The 20,897-nt window shown below is 41.3% G+C and overlaps 1 protein-coding gene across 4 annotated transcripts in view; it reads left to right on the top strand.

Moving 5' to 3' along the window:
• The window catches only part of UACA (uveal autoantigen with coiled-coil domains and ankyrin repeats), a 58,348-nt gene that overhangs the window by 13,307 nt on the left and 24,144 nt on the right, over positions 1-20,897 (top strand). For 2 of the 4 annotated variants that reach the window (XM_087704432.1, XM_087704431.1), the window contains exons 2-10: positions 5,032-5,165; positions 10,681-10,769; positions 11,200-11,264; positions 11,806-11,863; positions 12,193-12,263; positions 13,612-13,718; positions 15,008-15,189; positions 16,639-16,679; positions 16,972-17,061. In XM_087704432.1, coding sequence (XP_087560558.1) covers positions 5,032-5,165; positions 10,681-10,769; positions 11,200-11,264; positions 11,806-11,863; positions 12,193-12,263; positions 13,612-13,718; positions 15,008-15,189; positions 16,639-16,679; positions 16,972-17,061 — 837 coding nt within the window. Of the gene's footprint in view, positions 1-1,401; positions 1,695-5,031; positions 5,166-10,680; positions 10,770-11,199; positions 11,265-11,805; positions 11,864-12,192; positions 12,264-13,611; positions 13,719-15,007; positions 15,190-16,638; positions 16,680-16,971; positions 17,062-20,897 lie in introns of those variants that run through there. The other 2 variants (XM_087704433.1, XM_014074176.2) reach the window with 2 other exon arrangements.

The following is a 20,897-nucleotide window of genomic DNA, read 5'->3' as shown; positions in this document are numbered from 1 at the left end:
TCAGAGGACAATCAGAGATCATCTATCTGCAGATCCCTGAAAAATCCTAGAGAACAAGTGACAGCTGATCTGACAAGAACTTTTTTTTAAAGACAGAAAAGAGGAGAGACCAATCAGTCTGACATAAGCACCTACAGATAATAAAGCTATTTGATCCTATAAATAATGCAGTCATTCCAATAATCAGTAAACATTTACGAGTAACAAATCTCAGATTAACGTTATTCATTTTTGACTGCTAATTTCCTAAGTAAATTGTGGGGATTGTGTGGACATTATATATTTCAATTTTAGCAAAGCACTTCTTGAAATATTCCATGCTAATTGAGTTACAAGCCATTTCATATAGATGGCACATCTATTAGGTGGATGTTCACCATTATGAGAGAGAGGAGAGAGAGAGTGCATATTTTTCATTGAGTATTTTCACAAGCCTTTTCAACAAGCCTATAGAAAACCAACAAAGTTTAGCTGAACCTTTCTTTCTGAATGGAAACTTCTTTTTATTTTTTAAAAGGCAAAAGCATTTTCTAAGTTAACTTCTGAGAAGTTTTTTCCAAAATAGATTTGTAGATTCCTTCTGTTAGACTAGAGGTGTCAAACGCAAGGCCCGTGGGGCCGACCTGGAAACAGTGAAGGACCAGCCCGTGGTGCTTCTGCCAGTGAAAAGATACTCTGGAGGGTTGTGGGCAGCCTCCCAAGCTCCGTTTTCGCTGGCAGAAGGTTGCAGGAGGCAGTTGCAGCCAAAAATGAAGCTTGGGAGCCTGTTTTCACAGGCAAAACCCTCGGACCACCACAGGTGCCCCCAACACGAGTGATGTCAAGCTGGCCACACTCACCTGGTCACACCCGGCCCGCCAAAGTCAAGACATAGCTCTGATGCAGCCCTCAGTGAAATTGAATTTGACACCTTTGTGTTAGTCATCATTCACTTTTTTCAGAGCTGTTGCAATTTGGTCACTAAACGGACGGTTGTAAGGGCTACGTGTACCTGAAGGCCGTGCTGTGCCAGTCCATCTGGCTAGTATCTTGAAAGCCAGTGGCTTCCCTTGGAGCTGCTCTTGTTCAAAGCCGCTCAAAGGACTGACACAGCATCCCCTGTTTTTGGAGAATGTCGCCTACTTGTGGCGGTAGCAACATATGCATTCTTGCCTTACTAGTTGACACATTACTCACTGGTTGAGCATGCACTGAATGTATTATTAGCCCTTTTTTCCCTATCGCCCTGCTATCAAGTACCAAGAGAATCAGAAAATAGCTCTGGACCCATGTGAGACTGTCTGCATATTGTTTACAGGATATTTTGGACCTAGGTAATACTTACTATGTCAGAATTGCTGCAGTAATACTTGGTGCCACTGCAAAATACAGCCAGAGCCTCCGCGTAGGTTCCTTCCCAGGGCAGGCAGGACATGCTGGAGAGACTGTTGGGCTTGGCAAAGTTCTGGAGTCCTTTCAGTCATGAGGTCTGAAGAAGGAGCTGGGGATGAAGAGAGCCTGGCTGAGGATCCAAGCTAAGGAAAGCAGGGCCAAGATGCTCACAGCAGGGCAGCAGAGTCCCAGATGACATCGTGTCTCCTCCTTGGACTCAGGCGGGCTCTTGGGTTCTGTAGCGGCTGCATTGTTTGCGCTTGGATTCAAGGATTTGGAATTCTAGGATGAGTTGCTGGTTTTCATGTGCTCTTAAAAACATAGTAGGTACCATGTATTTGATAATAAACCAAGCAATTTTTGGCATGCAATCTTAAATTTGTTCCAATAAACCTTATCCCTTTTTAATTTTGGTTGACTTACACCGTTGTAAATATTTGTTTATAATTTTTTTCAATTATTGCTTAATTTACAACTACTTTTACATGAAAGATTCTGGATAAATTTTCATAATAAGCTATTTAGTGTAGAAAAAAATTGATTTTACAGACATGTGCTTCCAAGTATTTGTAGAATGTGTAATTTTTAAATGTATTCTAACTATAAACAGTTACTGTTACAAGCCCAACAGAATATTTTTTTAATGTTACTTTTGACATAATTGCAATTTACAGAAAAACTTAGATCATTTTGGAACACTTATGAACTGTTGCAAAGTTAACTAAAGGAAGCATTTATTGCCCTAGGATTGGAACTCCAAGACATGTTTTTGGAAGAAGCTAATATATGTGTTTAAATCTGGAATATGTAGATAATGCTAAGAGGAAAGTGGCTGAAATAACATCTTTCTTAGATTCAAAATGTCCCTACCTTGCTCCTGTAGATGCTTGGTTTATTTGAATGTTTGGTTTAAGAATCTGGCTGCAGTTTGAAAGGAATGGAAGACAATCTGCTGGACATTTTGGGGAGGCTCGTTAGTGCTGTGTTTTCCATCATTTCCTTAGTGCTTTGAGGAATTGCGCAAGACTTCCAGTCTCATGTTTGTGATGCTCTTGCAGTATCTGATTTGGTTTTGAAAGGGTTATTTCAGATAACAGATTAACAGAGTTGGAAGGGATCTTGTAGGTCATCTAGTCCAACCCCTCGCCCAATGAGGACCATTTGATTTGATTTGATTTGGCTTGGAAAGGATACAAATGGATCTGAATGGGGTTATGAAGTCTGTTTGGCAAGCGGGAGACCCTTTGAAAAGTGCTAGAAGGAGAAGGTTTAGAGAGCAAGAGGGCCGGGAGATGGAGTGACCCCAGGCCACCCATGTCCAATAAAGGCCACCAATAGTTGTGGGATCATGAACTAAAATGCCTGCATCAATTTTGCTCATGGATTTTGAGCAGAGGAAATTGAGCAGGCTCTTGCCTGAGTCTAAAGGCACTTGGCACACAGACAGATGATGGCCTCGTCCTATTTTGTTTAAGCCATTTAGACAACAAATGCAGGTGTTTGTTTTTAAATTGGATTGTGGAGATGGGAAAGATGCATGTATAATTGTGTACATCTCATTTTAATTGCTCTCTCCTCCCACAAAGGAGGTTCTTCTTCACAAAGAAAGTTCTGTTACATATGAGGAAACCAGAAGAATAGTTTGTAAATGGTGGCTGCAGTGCAAATTGGACAATACTTCTTTGATGCATGGATGTGAACGCACTTGCTTCAAAAAACGTCACTTACTCTATTCCTCCTCTGGCAGCTCCTGTCCTCTTCAGCTTTTCTTTTTATGTAGTGCTTTCCGCAGTATTGGCTGAAGAAAACAGACACATTGAATGGAGACTATGGTGCTTATGCCTTTTGTTTCTGTATCATCTACTAGATGAGACAGATTCTCTGCTATTCAGATGGTTATTTTTTCCTTGAGGTTTAATTTCCAAGGAGTCTGGAGAACAGGAGGAATCTCATGAACAATATTAGTTTGAATTGCAGTTCAGGTGCTGTTACTATCATGTGAGAAGCTGTGGTTTCACACACAGATATTACTCTTTCATCAGAGCTGGGGAGGATGAGAATATTTTGAGGGGGGAAAAGACTGATTAAAAACCAAATAATACACTGTGTGCACAATTATTAGGCAAGTTCTATTTTGAAGGATTAATTTCATTATTGAATAACTGCAGTGATCTTGCTCAATCCAAAATGTTAATAAACCACAAACCTGAATAGTGAAGAAAGTAAAAGTGAGGTTTTGGCTGTTTTAGGAGAATATCTATGTGTCTACAATTGTGAGGCAACTATTAGTGTGCAGAATTATTATGCAAATAAATGCAAAATGAAAAATTACCCATCTCACTTGTTTATTTGCATCTGTTAAAGTGAACAATAAACAAACACTTCAAAATGTACAAATAAACATTTCTGACATTTCAAAATGTTGATCTGTTGACAATCAACTTTTTGTGCAGCAGCAACCACAGCCTCCCAGACACCATTCAGAGAGAGGTACTGTTTTCCTTCACCATAAATCTCCCATTTAAGAAGAGCCCTCAAGTTCTCAATAGGGTTTAGGTCAGGTCATTATTCTGTCACCTTTAAGGCCTTTACTGGATAGTCACACAGTGGAGTACCTTGATGCCCGCAATGGAGCATTGCCCTGCATAAAAATCATGGTCTTCTTGAAAGATGGAGACTTTTCCTGTTCCACAGCTTGAAGAAAGTGTCTTCTAAAAACTGGCAGTAGGTTTGGGAGTTGATTTTGAGTCCATCTTCAACCCGAAAAGGTCCAGCTAGCTCACCTTCAATAATACCAGCCCATACCAGTCCCCCACCTCCACCTTGCTGGCGTCTTGAGTAGCTCTGTGCCCATCACTGATCCAGCCACAGGCCCTTCCATCTGGTCCGTCAAGAGTCACTCTCATCTCATCAGTCCCTAAAACCGTTGGAAAATATTCAGCTATGTCTTGGCCCAGTCTTGCCGTTTCAACCTGTGTGTCTTGTTCAGTGGTGGTTAGGTTTCAGCCTTCCTCACCTTGGCCATGTCTCTGAGCACTCAACACCTTGTACCTCTGAGCACTCCAGGTGGGTTGCAGTTCTGGAAGATGACAGCCCTGGAGGAGGATGGGTATCCTGGCAATCTCACATTTGATTCTTCTCAAATCTTTGGCAGTTAATTTGCGTCTTTTTCTCAACACATTTCTTGTGGCAACAAAACATTGGATGGTTCTGTGATCCCACTCCAATATCTTAACAAGAGTGCTGCATCCCCCTGAAAGACTTTTTACAACTTTTGACTTATCAGAGTCAGTTAAATCTCTTTTTTCACCCATTTTGCCTGAGGAAAAGAAGTTATAAATAATACTAAATAGTACTAAAAGAAATAATACTAATAAACTAAAATAATAAATCAGTTTAAGGTGGCTGCTAAAAATGTAATTGAGTACATTTATTTCTTGTATTTTTAGACCAGAGTAATACTTCCTCCAGGGCGTTTGCCTGCGAAACAAGTCAGGTTGTTTCGCCTTTTAGCAATGTGCCGGATGAGAAACAATTCTTTTAGCTCATTGATTTTTATTGGAGACGCTCACTACTTGCTTAGAACAAATATTTTCTGGAATTCTTGCTAGATTTTCCAATACTGATGTTTATTATATTTTTTCTGCATTTTTCAAACAGTTGTCTGCAGATTGGAACAAATATGATGATCGTTTGATGAAAGCAGCTGAAAGAGGTGATTTGGAGAAGATCTTGTCTGTCCTTGCTAAAAAAGGGGTGAACCCTACAAAACTGGATCTGGAAGGGAGATCTGCGTAAGTAGAAGGATAAGTTTGATAGCAACTATCCCCCCCCCACCTCTGTGCAATTTTGGGGGAAACTTGCATGGGCCACTCTTCATCTAAACTAGATTTTCCAGAGGGATATTGTTCCTTAATATACCATATTTTTCAGAGTATAAGATGCTCCATGATTTTGAAGAGGTAATTTGTTTTTTAAAAAAGTTTTGCACTCTGCAGGCTTCCCAAACCCTCTTCACACCTCGTTTTTTTGCAAAAACAAAACAAAAGGGGCATGCAGAGCTTTGGGAGACCTGTAAAGTGCTCTGGGGGGCTGGGGGGGGGGGGCAAAAACAAGCAAAAAATGGCCTGTTTTTTTTGCAAAAAAGCGCATTCAGAGCTTTGGGAGGCTTGAAGAAGTGCTTCTGGGGGCTGGGAGGGGGGCAAAATCGAGCAAAAATGGCCTGTTTTTTGCTCATTTTTGCCCTCTCCAGCCCCCAGGAGCACTTTGCGAGCCTCCTAAACATTCTGCATGGCCATTTTCGCAAAGGGGATGGGGTTTCGGTTGGCCAAAAATGCTGTATTCAGTGTATAAGATGCACCCAGATTTTCACCCTCTTTTTGGGGGGGAAAAAGGTGTGTCTTATACTCTGAAAAACACAGTAGATTTGATTTAGTATTTATTTCTTAGGAAACCTCCTTAACCCTTACAAAAAATGTAATTTATTTTTTTTAAACAAAATAGACATTAGGGCTTTTATCCTGGGAAAAGAATTCCATATTTATAACTTGTGTTGTGTTTTGGAATAAACAGCCTTATTTGAAATTCTGAAATTTAGAAATATTTAGACAAGCAATGGAGGAACCATTTTTGCAAACATTCTATTACATGCTGACAAAATTGATTAGCCTTAAACCTTTTCCTTCAAGCAACATCTGGAAATTCAAATGTTCTTTTATTTAAGCTAAACTATTTCACAATATGAAAAGTTCTCTGAAAAAAACTCAGATGTATAAGTTATGCAGTGAAGGATACCTGACATGATATTGTGCATGAAAAGAATTTCATGTTGTAATGAAGCAGGAAATGAGTGAAATGTAGTCCTCAGATAATCCTCAGTTTGTGTTCATTTGTTCAACCATGGCAGACCTGAAAACAGGAATGTATGACCGGCTGTGAGATTCCAGCTGTTGCAGCACCCCCACAAATGCATGATCCTGATCTGGGCGCCTAGCTCATGATTACGACGTCATAGGAGCCACAGTAACCTTTGCAAGCCATTACCGGGGAAGGAGGGTCCGCTACATCACAGCGATCCCGCCTTCCGGCCCTATTAGTTCCACTCCAAGGCCAGATGGCTTGAGTAGTCAGGGCCCTGGTCTCAGGCTGCTGTTGCTAAATGCCAGGTCTGTGGTTCACAAGGCTCCCCTCGTCCGGGACCTAATTTTGGATGAGGGGGCAGACCTGGCATGTATTACTGAAACCTGGCTGGGCCCGGAGGGAGGAGTCCCCCTCACTGAAATGTGCCCAGAGGGTTTTCAGGTGCTTCATCAGCCGCGACCCCAGAGAAGGGGTGGGGGAGTGGCTATCATTATCCAAGGGCCTTTAGTTCCTTGTAGGATCCCTGCTCCGGAGCTTGTCGGGTGTGAGCCCTTGCTGGTGAAGTTGGACCTTGCGGGTCAAGTGGGCCTGTTGCTAACGTACCTGCCTCCCAACAGCGTTGCAACAACCCTCCCCTCGCTCCTCGAGTCAGTAGCCAAGCTGGCAGTTGAGTTCCCCAGGCTTATGATATTGGGGGATTTCAATCTGCCTTCGCTAGGTGATCACGCTGATGGAGCGCAGGAGTTCATGGCTTCCATGACAGCCATGGACTTGACCCAAGTAATCCAGGGCCCGACTCACTCAGCGGGTCACGCGCTTGACCTCGTATTTCTCTCGGAGCAGTGGAGACGTGATCTGGATTTGACGGGTACTGAGATCTTGCCCCTGTCATGGTCAGATCACTTCCTACTGAGGCTTGACTTTCGGAGGCCAATCCCCCACTGTAGGGAGGAGGAACCGATTAGGTGGTTCCACCCCAGGCGCCTGATGGACCCTATCAGTTTTCAGACGGCGCTTGGTGTTATACCTGACGCTCTCGTCCACAGTCCGGTGGAGACCTTGGTTGCTGCTTGGAACTCAGCAGCGGTGAGGGCTCTAAACCGGATTGCGCCTTTACGGCCTCTCCGAGGTAGCGGATCCAGGAGAGCTCCTTGGTTCACCGAGGAACTCCGGGAGATGAAGCGCCAAAAGAGACGCCTAGAGCGCCGCTGGAGGGCCAGTAAGTCTGAGTCAGACCGAGCACTGATGAGACCCTCTATCAGAGCCTATCTCGTGGCAATACGGGTGTTGAAATGTGCTTATTTTGCCGCTCTTATTGCATCCGCTGAATCGCGCCCAGCCGCCTTGCTTAGAATAACCCGCTCCCTCTTGAAAGGGAGGGATCCGGATGACCCTTTACAAGGTAGAGCTGAGGAGTTTGTTCAGTTTCTAGCAGATAAAGTCACTCGGATTCGGACAGACGTGGACTCCAATTGCTCAGAGCCAGCCGAGGTATCGGGGGAAGGTCTTGAGCGAAATTTATGGACTGAGTTTCTTGTCACGCCTGAGGAAGTGGACAAGGCCATGGGAGCTGTGAGCGCCTCCACTTGTATACTGGACCCGTGTCCCTCCTGGCTGGTCGCGAACAGCAGGGAGGTGACACGTGGCTGGATCCAGACGATAGTTAGCACCTCTCTCCGGGAGGGATCCTTCCCGCCCCTCCTAAAGGCAGCGGTGGTGAGACCCCTCCTGAAGAAGCCGTCTTTGGATCCAGCCATCTTGAGTAACTATCGTCCAGTTTCCAACCTCCCCTTTGTTGGGAAGGTTGTTGAGAAAGTGGTGGCCTTTCAGCTCCGGCAGTCCTTGGATGAAACCGATTATCTGGATTCCTTTCAGTCCGGTTTCAGGCCTGGCTACAGCACGGAAACTGCTTTGGCCGCGCTGATCGATCTCTGGAGAGCTAGGGATGGGGGCCATGCCTCCATCCTAGTGCGCCTTGACCTCTCAGCGGCTTTCGATACCATCAACCATGGTATCCTTCTGCGACGGTTGCAGGAGGTGGGGGTGTGAGGCACCGTTCTTTGGTGGTTCTCCTCCTACCTCTCGGACAGGTCGCAGTCGTTGTTGGTCGGAGGGCAGAGATCGACCCCTAGGCCCCTTAACTATGGGGTGCCGCAGGATTCGGTCCTGTCCCCCCTCCTGTTTAATATCTACATGAAGCCACTGGGTGAGATCATTTGACGGCACGGGATAAAATACCACCAATATGCGGACAATACACAGTTGTATCTGTCCGCCCCGTGCCAACTCAGTGAAGCGGTTGAAGTGATGTGTCAGTGCCTGGAGGCTGTCAGGATCTGGATGGGGATGAACAAGCTTGCACTCAATCCTGACAAGACCGAGTGGCTATTACTGTTCCCTCCCAAAGATTGGCCTTGTACTCCATCTCTCAGGCTGGGGGGTGAAATTATACACCCCTCAGACAGGGTTCGCAATTTGGGAGTCCTCCTGGACCCACAGCTGTCTTTAGAACATCATTTGTCGGCTGTGACCAGGGAGGCATTTGCCCAGGTTCGACTGGTACACCAATTGCGACCCTACCTGAACCGGGAGGCCCTTAGAACAGTCACTCACACCCTTGTGACCTCAAGGCTGGACTACTGTAACATGCTCTACATGGGGCTGCCCTTGAAGAGCATTCGGAGACTTCAGCTTGTCCAGACTGCAGCCGCGCGAGCGATTGTTGTTGCACCTCGGTACACCCACATCACACCTATCCTCCGCGAGCTGCACTGGCTGCCTGTTGGTCTCCGGACGCGCTTCAAGGTGCTAGTCGTTACTTTTAAAGCCCTGCATGGTATTGGACCTGGGTACTTGAGAGACCGCCTCCTGCCAATCACCTCCCTACGACCAATTAGACCCCACAGATTAGGCCTCCTCCGAATACCATCCACTAGCCAATGTCGACTGTCGACCCCTTGGGGGAGGGCCTTCTCTGTGGCTGCTCTGGCCCTCTGGAACGATCTCCCCGTGGAGATCCGGACCCTCACCACCCTTCCGGCTTTCCGTAAAGCCACTAAGACCTGGCTGTTCCGGCAGGCCTGGGGCTGATGAGTTCCTGGCCCCACTTAAACTGTTGTGACTGTTGCTCTGTTTTAACTTGCCTGTTTTGTCTTTTGTTTGTATTCCCCTTCCCCCATTGCATGTTAGCCGCCCTGAGTCTCTCGGGATAGGGCAGCATACAAATGAAATAAACATTTCAAACATTTCAACCTTCCCTGCTGACTCTCCACAGCCAAAGACAATGGGGAAGTCAGCAAGAAGTTTGCAAGTCCCTCCAGATTTTTCTCCCACCTGTTCTCCCTCCTCCGCCCTCCCCCAGGATTTCCAGGCGGACCTTCCGACGCGCCCTAAAAAGTTGGCTTTTCCAGCAAGCCAGCCTGGCCTGAACAAAACGAAATAAATTATTGATCATTGTTAATTTTAATTGAATTTTTTAAAAAATGTTATTGTTAATCCGAATTGGGTTTGTTTGGGATATTCTATTTAATTCTTTTTAACTTTTGTAATATGTGTTTTTTTAACGTTGTACACTGCCCTGGCGTACAACATTAGTACAGCATATAGGGAGAGAAGGGAGAAGGGCAGCATATAAATTCAATAAACCTAAACCTAAACCAGACGACCTGTGCCAGCCCTGCAGGCCCTTCCCTGAGGCACTCACTAAAAAGGAAAGATGTTGGTAATTTCCAAATCTTCTAACATCCAAAGAATATCAGCTGTAAATGACTCCACATAATGACTTTCTCTCTCAGGTTGAAAAGGGTGAGAATGATGATTGCTTGGAATATTCTGTATAAGGTTTCTTGAATCCTTTGTGGCAAGTGAGCCTAGGAACAGAGCTAGTGGAATGGACTTCAGGGTAGCCTCTCTTGGCAATATCAAGCCTTAGGGGGCTCAAGGGCCATGGCAGCTATTCAAAACTAAACAAGGTAGGAAAGGTAGTAAAATGTGCCCACACTGCTCTGGGGGGATTCTTGGTCTATGTGAGGAGTCTGGCACACCTTTTGCCCCCTGGCAGCATCTCACAGGGCCACTTCCTGGTTGGGATTGCGCACTTCAGTAAGATTCCCCTCCTTAATCTATTGGGGTCGATCATTCAATCCTAACAACACCATAAGCTTTACAGGCATGTTGTTGCATATATTAATGGGTTATAAAAAGTGCAGGATTTCATTCTACTTTAGCTGGAGCTCAGGAAGGTCATGTTCTAAAGTCCAGCAGCTACTGGAACGTTATTTATTTGGATATTTTTCTTATATAATGTTTATTTCTTCCAACTCACATATTGGAATAATTTCAGCTCTAGAACTGGGAGCAAATTATCTTGGACTCGGTAGGATTTACTTGTACAGAATGAAATTGTGCAGGTGATCAAGACATTAATTCCCCCCCTTTTGTTTCAATCAGATTCCATGTTGTAGCCTCAAAGGGTAACCTTGATTGTCTGAATGCTCTTCTTGTTCATGGAGTTGACATAGTTGCCACTGATATAGCAGGTATGATTTCCTTGTTTAAAAAGAACAATTGCATGTTGTTACTTAAACAGCTTTGAAAGGCCAACTAATGTATTGTGTGTAAGCCTGTTGGGTTCTATGGTGCTTGTTTTGTTGCTTTGAACTATAGTATCTTATTGACCCCCCCCCCCAAAAAAACCCACCAAAACAGGGGTGTGGTAGTATTTATTCTGCACTACAAATCAATTTAAATTAATTTTAAAAAACCCAGTTTTCTCTCTTTTCCTTGAGGTATATAATGCAGTTAAAATACAGCAATCAATTTAACCTGCAATTGGAGTTACACAGGGTTAACTATATATGTATAAATCTCTGGGTGTTTGGGGAGGGGGAATAGGAATTTCTTTGCTTATGTATGTAGCATATATATTCTGGTTATGTTCAGAATTTATTTGTTAATTCTTCTCTTCAGGAAGGACTGCTCTACATTTAGCAGCAAAATATGGACATGCACTTTGTCTGCAAAAACTGTTGCAGGTATTAAATAGTTGACAAATTGTTAAATGTTATGTCGAAAAGAAAGCATGATAGGGAATTTTATTTCTTTGCATGGGGAAAATTTAGGATCTTTATTAGCTATATATAGTAGTTATCAAAGGTCCAGAGGGATTTCAAAAAAATGTAAAATAATTAACCAGAAGCTGAATAACTTTGCATGATAGAGGTGATTTCTCTGCATATGCAGGGTCCTTTTTCTTTGAGGAGGTCAGTGGAGGTCAATGCAGGTTTTGTGTGTAGCAAATCTCTCCATGGGGCAGGTGGGAAAACACCTGGAAAGGAAGCCTTACAGATCCATGTGGAGTTCATGGACTGATTTTGTAGGTAGGATGTTACATAATGACATCTTAAATGAGTGTTCCTGATCCATGCATGTAACATTTTTGAATGAAAATGTATTTGAAATGCCGCTTGACGTGTCGCCAGGTTTAGATTTTGTTATTATTAAACTGTAATGGTAAATATTGAAGGTATTGAATCTCAACACAATGGTAATAAGATACTCTTGGCTCTTCTACAGTACAACTGCTCAACAGAAAATGTGGATCTGCAAGGACGGACTGCTCTTCATGATGCGGGTAAGGGACAGGCTGTATATGCAACCAGGATTCCTAATTTAATGAGAAAACTAGCAGAGCTACTAACAACATGGAAAAGCCAATGATTAATGCAGATGCTGCTTGTGTTTCACCAAAAGATGGATGATAATTGTTAAGGAACTTTTTTTAATTACCTCAGTACTTTGAAACAGGTGCATTCTGATTGAGAAATTGACTATTAGATATTAGTAGGTATTATTAAAACAGTCCAGAGACTTGTTCCATGGATCCTGCAGCCAATAAATAACCTACCAGCAGTTAAACCTTGAATTTTCCACCAGTAATATCTGTTGTTTTGCTTCCCAAAGCAATGTCGGACTGTACATCCAGCATACAGTTGCTATGTGACCATGGAGCCTTGGTGAATGCCAAAGATGCTGTAAGTTCTTTCAGAATCTTCTTTCAGGAATGGCCAAGTTCCTGGTGCTTTTTCTTTCTTAGTAAATAAAATTTTATTAAACAGTACAATTACAGTGGTACTCATCCTTATATGGTTCTTGGAGGTGCAATGAGTACCAAACATTTTTTTCCTATAAGGAATAATTTAGTGAGTCATAAGGCAGCCGACATTAACAAGTTTGTGCATTGAGTACCAAACGAACAATGAGTACTGGGACAGGATTTTCATGTCAACATGCATCAAGTACCAAATTTGATGAGTTTCAAAGCAGTTGAGTACCAAGGTACCACTGTACATCAATAAAAACAAATACAAGCCAAAAGAAAAAAAAGGAAAATATTAGGACGTGTGGAAAAGAAAAAAAAAATAGAACAGAAAGAAATAAGAATATAATAAAGAATGAAGTAAATGAAAAAGAGACTCCTGCATTATCTACAAATTTAGTAGCTTAAATACAACAAATGATCTTTTCTTCCTGTATTCCTTCTTTTGTCTAAACAAATCCATAAAACCTCATTTTAGTCCTGATGTCAGCAAAAGTCCATTAAGGATTATTGGAGATAACAACTTGCCTATTTAACTTTGATCAAATAAACCAAATTATATTTCTTCCTTTTACTTCTAACAGTCTTAATCTTTAGTGCTTTCAAATAATGTTGCTAAACTTGATTTCTTTTCATTTTTTCTTTGTCCCTGCTCACAAAATTCTTCAAAATGTTAACAAGCTTATTTTGTAAATCCAATATAAGAAAATTTAAATCACTTTCTTGATTTGTTACTTGTATATCTTATTTTTAAAGAAATTCAAAACAAAAACATTTTCTCATGGGAAGGATTGTTTTATAATGAATAAAATCTTATTTCAAATTTATATGGACCCTAAATCCATTTGCAACTTTCTAAAATTGAAGCTTGCTTTTGCTGTTTGTTCCCAAAAGTCTTTTTAAAAAAGTTCTTAAACTTGCAGTTAAAACTTTTTTCATTAAAGATTGAAGGAAAATCATAGCTGAAAAACAGTTAGCAAACAGTTTCTGAAGGAAGTGGGAACTTAATGACGTTTCAAAGGCACCAATTGTGCTTCGAGCAAGATGGCTTTCACTTTTCTCCTGGCGCTCTAAACACACTGAAGATGGCTGTCCTGCATTCTCTTTGTGAGCTTTCTGGAGCACTTGTGGGTGATCTCAAGTCCACCACTTGTCTGCGGAGGAATTCTCGAAGAACAGGTCTACTTATCAGTACTTCATTCTGCACAGGCATTAGCTCTCCTTTTCATGATGCTGCCTGCCATTTCTTTCCCAGAAGTTCAAGTTTCTTGTTCTTTTGCCAGGATGGAAGGACACCACTTGTGCTGGCCACTCAGATGTGCCGTCCAACTATATGCCAGTTTCTGCTGGATAGAGGTGCTGAACTTAATGCAAGAGATAAGCAAAATCGGTAAGATATCTTCCTGCAAGTCATCTGCAGATAATCTACCTATATGCTTCTGGAAGACATTAGAGTTAGTTTCTCTGTAGTAAAACCCTACTGAGACCAAGAAATTGTGAGTTTTGGACCCCGTGGATTCTGTAACTGGAAATATTTATACTTGACTCAGAAAGATCTTGACTTGCCTTCCTTGAATTTGGTATCCAATTTGGAGGTTCTCCTGGATTTACAGCTCCTACTAGAAGAGCAAGCTGGCAGCTTTGGCAGAGCAGTCTTTGTGTACTCCATAATATGTGCCACTTCTGCCTGTTTCTGGGATGTTCTTAGCCATTAATGTCTCATTCACTTCCTTGTGGGTTATTCAACACTTTGTGGACTGCCCTTGAAGACTGTGTGGAAGCTATAATTGGTTCAAAATGCAATGAGGTGGATAGTTTTGGGTATCTTTTGTAATAGCCATGTGGCATCTGTATTATGTGACCTGCACTGGCTGTCAGTGGGCTTCTGAGAACAGTCCAAGGTGCTAGTTACACCTCTAAAGCCCTGTATGTCATATAAGTAGGGCATTTGTGGGACCACATGCCCAGAAGCATATCTGAATGTCCCACACAATCCTTCCATGAATCAGGACCACCTTACAGGACCCAGGAGGAGTGTCTTCTTGCTGGAAGCTTCTGCCTTGACCTATTAGCAGACGGTCAAGATCTGGCTTGTTCCTTGGCCCTGTGGGGCAGGAGAAACAGAATTTCTGTGTTTCTATAAGTCCCTTCTGTAAGTCACCTTGAGCAGCCACATAGATTTTCTTAATAAATAAATAATACATTAATGATGCGCGTGTTGGGAGCCTTTGGATTTGGGTTGACCAGGCTGAGCTCCCAACTCCCACAGTTGCTGCCTTTCCCTTTTTCCTTTCAGGCTCCTCCGGCTCCCCAAGTGGGGAAGGGAGGAGAAGCAGCAGCGGCACTTGAGGACCCCAGGTGCCAGGCATTCCTCCACCCCCCCACCCCGCCTACAGGGAACTAAGCCCAAAGGGTATCAGAGGGGCATCTGCCTCTGGAGCACTCCCCCCCCCCCATTACAATATTGAATTTTTCTTTCATAGTTTTTTCATAATTCTGTTTGTTCCAGTTCTGTTTGTTTAGCAACCACTCAAAGCTACAAGGGCACTGAAAAAAGTGATTTACAGGTGATCCTCACTCTTAGGACTATCATAGCAACCTCATGGTCCCATGTTCAAAATTCAGGGACTTGGCAACCGGCATGAACTATATTTGCATGCTTTCTCCTTTCTCCTGCAGGACCGCTTTGATGTTGGGCTGTGAATATGGCTGTAAGGATGCTGTAGAGGTTTTGCTCAAAAATGGGGCCGATGTTTCTCTGGTTGATGCGCTAGGGCATGATGGTTTTTATTATGCACGAATTGGGGACAATGCTGAAATCCTGTCTCTGATTAAGGCTGCCTTTGAAGAATCCAGCAAAGGTACATCAGCTTTCTTTTATATTGTCAGGGGAAATTTCTTCCTCACTCATGATACTGCCATCTCCTCGTTGTTTCTGCCCATCTGATAAGATCTGGTGGAATTTGATCCTTTTGTTCATTGTCAGAGGCTCAGAAGGGTTTTTTTTTAGTCGTTGCCCTCCTTCTTTGGAAGTGCCTTTGCCCTAAGATCCCAAAAGCCACCAAAACTGTTTTTTCCCCTAGATGACAAAACTTGGTGACTCTTGTAATTTGGGGGTGGGGGGTGGGTGTTAATTGATATGGAGCTTGTCAAGATTGAAAAACACTTAAGCTTCCTGTGACTATTATTGCTTTTCATTCTGCCAAAGAACTGGGGGGAGGGAAGGGTTAGATGGAATGCAGAGGTCACAGTCTTCAGCTGTGAGAGCCAAGGACACTTCTTCAGGTGTTGGCCAAGATGTGGAACAAAAGGCTGATTCCTAACTGGACAAGGTGACCTGTTCCATGGGAGGAGGGGATGAAACTCATTTTTAACTATGCAGAGTTGTGCAGGAAAATTTAGAGTTGGTTTTGCTTTCTTCAGTGCTGAAATGATGTACTCAATAAAGTTTTGCTTTTGGGATTTTAAAGTTCCTGAAAATGCCTGCTTTTATTGGGTTTGTTAGTTGGACAGTTGACAGAGCTATTTTCTTCCTTTCTGCCATGAAACTTTGTAATTGTTTACTTAATGATTCTGCGTTTTATGGTTCTATCATTTTATTGTTACTCTGAGCCGCCGAGACTTTAAGATGGGCAGCTACACAAATATAATCAATCAATAAATAAAGCAAGCAAGCTGGTGGTTTATTTATGAAAACAGGGTTTGTAAGCTGCTCATAGGGCACCTTCAAGGAAGCAGGAATTAACTGGTATGGTTTTAATGCAAAGTTTAGAGGCTAGGTACGGAATCTTGAAAAATTTATAGGAGGTTCCAGTTGTCTTTGATTAGTGAGTTCCTCAAGGCAGAATGTCTTCTTAGACTCATTGTAAGCCAGACTCTTCTGATACTTTTGAGATGAACCACTAATTAACTTCTTTTTCATTTGTACATTGTTTATGTCTAGTATTACTCCTGTTCCTCCTGAGCCTCAGAGGCTTTGTTGATGTAAGAGGCACATAAGCTCTTTAAATAAACCAGCTATGTTCTTTTCTTGTTTGCCAGGTGTTGTTAGAGTTTTTATCAATTTCCCTTCAGGCTTTACCCTCAACATATCGAGCTCATGTGATTAGTGGGTTTGTAATCCATTGAATCCGAAAGGGTGTCAGCTTGAGGCGGCTATTCTAAATCATCTTTGGAATTGATGTTCTGTATTGTTGGATATAAAACATTAATGAAGATGCAGACTAGTAGCTTTTAAAGAATAAGTTTGTTTTTCTTCACATTCTCCCTGAGCTTGGACGGAATATCTAAACAGAATCTTTGTTTTTAAGCAGGTTACGAAGTAATGAAGAAAGGGCAGCAACTATTGAAGGTAAGGATTCTAGGTGATGTCCAATGTACGCCTCTAATTTCTGCCCCTTGGAGGTGGTTTGGAGGAAGATCTGCCCTCTGGGGAAGATATTATATTTTTGACATCACCAATTATTGTGGCCTTTCTCAATGTGATCAGCTCTCTTTATCAGTATCTGTGGTCAAACCTGTCATCTCTGTCCAGTCTGCAGTTGCTTAATGTGACTGTAAGGAATGGGGGACTTGTGCAGATGAAGTAATTACTATTTCTGAAATATTTCCTTACTGAAGATGAACTTCAACATTCTTTTCAGGTGCCCAGTATGCTACCCAAATGGACTCAACCTAATATCTTAGACGAAGTGAGCAATAAACCATTTCTGAAGGAGCACCAGAATGTACAGGTGAAGGAAGTGCCTTTGAAAAGAATATGACACTTAATCTATCAGCTCTTGAAAACTCTCATTTTGTTCCTAACCTACTACTCAGAATCCTGTGGTGTCTGGTGCAAATGTTAGTTGCTCGCCTTGGCAGGATATTTGCGCAGCTCTGCAAAAGGAACGCATACAAACGAACCACCAAAAGAGAAAGATAATAATGGTCTTTGCAAACATGTCTAACTTGCACAAATGTCTCATTGATGGACATAAAAGAACAGGATAACATCTTTTGAATTCTTGGAGTGGCATGGTGCTTTCTGGGCCATGGCAGGCCAATTACATACAAGCAGAAACTCGTTAGGTAGCCGACATTTTTCCACATGGGGTGTGATGGTGGTGATACCAGAACACCATTTTAGGAATATCATTGGTACAATTTCTTTATGGAGCCATCATTGGTCCTTAGTCCAGCTGAAGGTCCTTCAACAAACAAAGCTCTTTAGAGCAGGTTTACAATTGCTTAGATGTATCACAAATGCTTCTTTGTCATTGAAGGTTGGTCATCAGAGAGTGAGAACAAGAGTTTGGTTAGCAATTGGCAACTGATGAGTGAAAATACATGATTTCCACTAGGTCAGGTCTTACATGTATTTTTTTCCAATTTTTTTTTAAATTAACAAACGTAAAATACACACACACAAGACGTACACCACATTTACACAATACAATACGAACAGGAGCTTCCTGTTCTTTCCAATAGCAATTATCAATAGATACCGCTCACCTTATATTATTTCCCCTTCTATTGTATTTCATTTGGATTTCACCATTCTTAACCCTCTTATTTTCTTCATAACTATTATTTTTGAGTTTTGTTATATTCCTTCATTGATTCTTATTTCTTTCCTCCATCCACCTATACCATTTATCTCATATCTGGTAGAATTCTGATTCTTCTTTTCCCTGAATTTCTTTAGTTAGTTTGTCAATTTAAGCACAATCTTTTCTTATTATTTCATCTTTGCTTGGAGTTAATTTGTTTTTCCATTTCTGGGCAAAGGCAATCCTTGCCGCCATAATTATGTGTAGTATTAAATACTGGATTTCTTTTTTGTATTTCGCAGACATTATTCCTAATAAAAAAACTTCCATTCTATTTTAACCCCTGTTATTGCCTCCAGCCAATTTTTGATCCTTTTCCAAAAAAATTTAGCCTCCTCACAGGGTTCCACCACAAAATCGCGGAGGACAAAATCGCGCTCGACGAAAGCGCGCATTTGACGTCATCACAGCGCGATGAAAACATCGCGCTGTGATCGAAAAATGTAAAAATAAAGCAAAAACCTTACCCTAACCCCCCAAACCTAACCCTAAACCTAACCCTTAACCTAACCCTAAATCTAACCCTAAACGTAACCCTTAACCTAACGCTAAACCTAACGCTAACCCTTAACCTAACGCTAAAGGTAACCCTAACGCTCTAAACCTAACCCTAACCCTTAACCTAACCCTAACCCTAACCCTTACCTTTATGTGAATCGGCTTGCTTTAATTTTATTTTTATTTCAATTTTTAATTTTTTTCGTCGCGCTGTGATGACGTCAAATGCGCGATTTTGTCCTCCGCGATTTTGACGGGTCACGCCTCACAGGTCCGTGTAATATGTTCCGTGTATTAATTCGCATTTCCAACATTTTGGGGAGGTATTTGTTACGATTTTAGCTAACCTTGTTGGTGCGAGGTGCCATCTGTAAAACATTTTGTACTGGTTTTCCTTGTATGCAACTGATAGTGTCATTTTTAATTTTGTTCCCCCAAATTTTTCCCATTTGTCTAATTCAATATTATAGCCAAAGTTCTGTGCCCATTTTATCATTTGTTCTTTCACAATTTCCTGTTCCATTTTATACTTCAGGAGAAATTTATATATTCTCCCTATCATCTTTCTATCTGAGCTTTGAATAATTTTATCCAATTCGTGTGGTTCTGTTTCGATGTCATATAATTTAGTATCATTATTGTATTTAGTTTTGATTTGGAGATAAGTTACCCAGTCAAGTTTCATGTTCCGTTCTGCCAATTCTTCAGTTGTTTTTAAATTTCCCTGTCTATCAATTAAGTCTCTCTATCTTAGCATTTTGTTCAAATCTATAAAATTTGGATGGTTCGTCCTTTCTGTCGGTGATAGATAATTTGGGATTTTCACATAGTGGATTTTTTTTTATTTTGAGCCATTTTTGCATTAATGCTCTTCTAATTAAATGATTTTGAAAGTATTTGTGCATTTTATTTTTATCATCCCAAAGGAATGTATGCCAGCCTGCTTACAAATCATGGCCTTCTTAGGTCAAAAGTCTTTTATTCTTAGCTCTATCCAATCCTTCACCCATGTTGTTACTGCAGATGCATATAAATCCCAATTTGGTAATGCTAAACCTCCCCTCTCCTTGCTGTCTTGCATTGACTTTAGTTTAATCCTCGCTTTTCGTCCCTGCCAAATGAACCTAGCGATTATTTTATTTAATTCTTGAAAGAATTTTTTACCCGGATTAATAGGTGCGGCTTGCAACAAGAATAAGATTCTTTGTAAAATATTCATTTTAATTGTCGCTATACGTCCCATGAGTGATAGCTGAATATTTTCCCAATTTTCTAAATCTTTATTTGTATCACTAATTTATTATAATTATCATCTTTAATTGTGGAACATTTTGCCGACACCCAGATCCCCAAGTATTTCACTTTCTTAGTTATTTACATTCTGGTGGCTACTTCCAGTTCCTCTTCTTGCTTTTTTGTCATGTTCTTGGTTATCATTTTTGTTTTGCCTTTATTGACCTTTAGTCCTGCCACTTCGCCATATTCTTCTAATGTTTGAATTAATTTCAGGCTGGATTCTAATGGAACCTCTAGAACAAATACTAAGTCATCGGCATAGGCTTGGGCCTTATATTCTTCATTTTTGAGAAGCCTTTTATTAAATTTCATTTAATAAAATTTCCAAATTTAATATAAACAGCAAAGGAGAGAGGGGGCATCCCTGTCTGACTCCTTTTTTTATTTCAATCTTCTCTGTTAGATCTCCATTCATCAGAACTTTGGCTGTCTGACTGTTATAAAATCCTTCTATCATTTTTATAAATTTTTCTCCAAATTTCATCTTGTCCAATAGTGTTATTATAAATTTCCAGATTACATTGTCAAATGCTTTTTGTGCATCAAGGAAAACCAGTACCATTTGTTTTTTGGGGATGCGCCTCGTAATACTCTATTATGTCTGGGATGACTCTTGTATTATTTTTAATGTGTCTGTGAGGTAAAAATCCATTTTGGTCCGGGTGTATTAGTTCATTTAAAACCTGTTTAATTCTTCCTGACATAATTGCTGCAAATATTTTATAATCAGAGTTTAGTAATGAAATTGGCCTGTAATTTTGAATTTCTTGTAGGTTGATTTCTTCTTTTGGCATTAGCGATATTATTGCTTCTGTCCATGACTCAGGTATCTTGGCTTTTCCTAAAACTTTGTTAAACATTTCCACTCCTAGCTCTTCCAATATTATTTTATTATATTTGTATAGCTCCACCGGAATTCCGTCTGGTCCTGGGGTTTTATTATTTTTCTGATTTTTCAGGACTAATTCCACTTCGGCCAAGGTTATTGGCCTGTTTATGGCCTCCCTTTGTTCTTTTGAGATTGGTATTATCTTTTCTGTGTTTAAATCATGTTTTATTTTGATTTCCTCCATACTATCGTGCGCGTATAGTTTTGTGAAGTATTTATGAATAATATGCTTCTTTTCTTCTGCTTTGTATTGAATTCTTCCCTCATCATCTTTTAATTGATATATCATCTTTTT

The sequence above is a fragment of the Thamnophis sirtalis genome, unplaced genomic scaffold (assembly GCF_051295495.1).
Source record: "Thamnophis sirtalis isolate CommonGarterSnake01/CBP01778 unplaced genomic scaffold, rThaSir2_p1.2 scaffold_2, whole genome shotgun sequence".
Lineage (NCBI taxonomy): Eukaryota > Metazoa > Chordata > Lepidosauria > Squamata > Natricidae > Thamnophis > Thamnophis sirtalis.
This window is presented reverse-complemented; position numbering and strand designations above follow the sequence as displayed.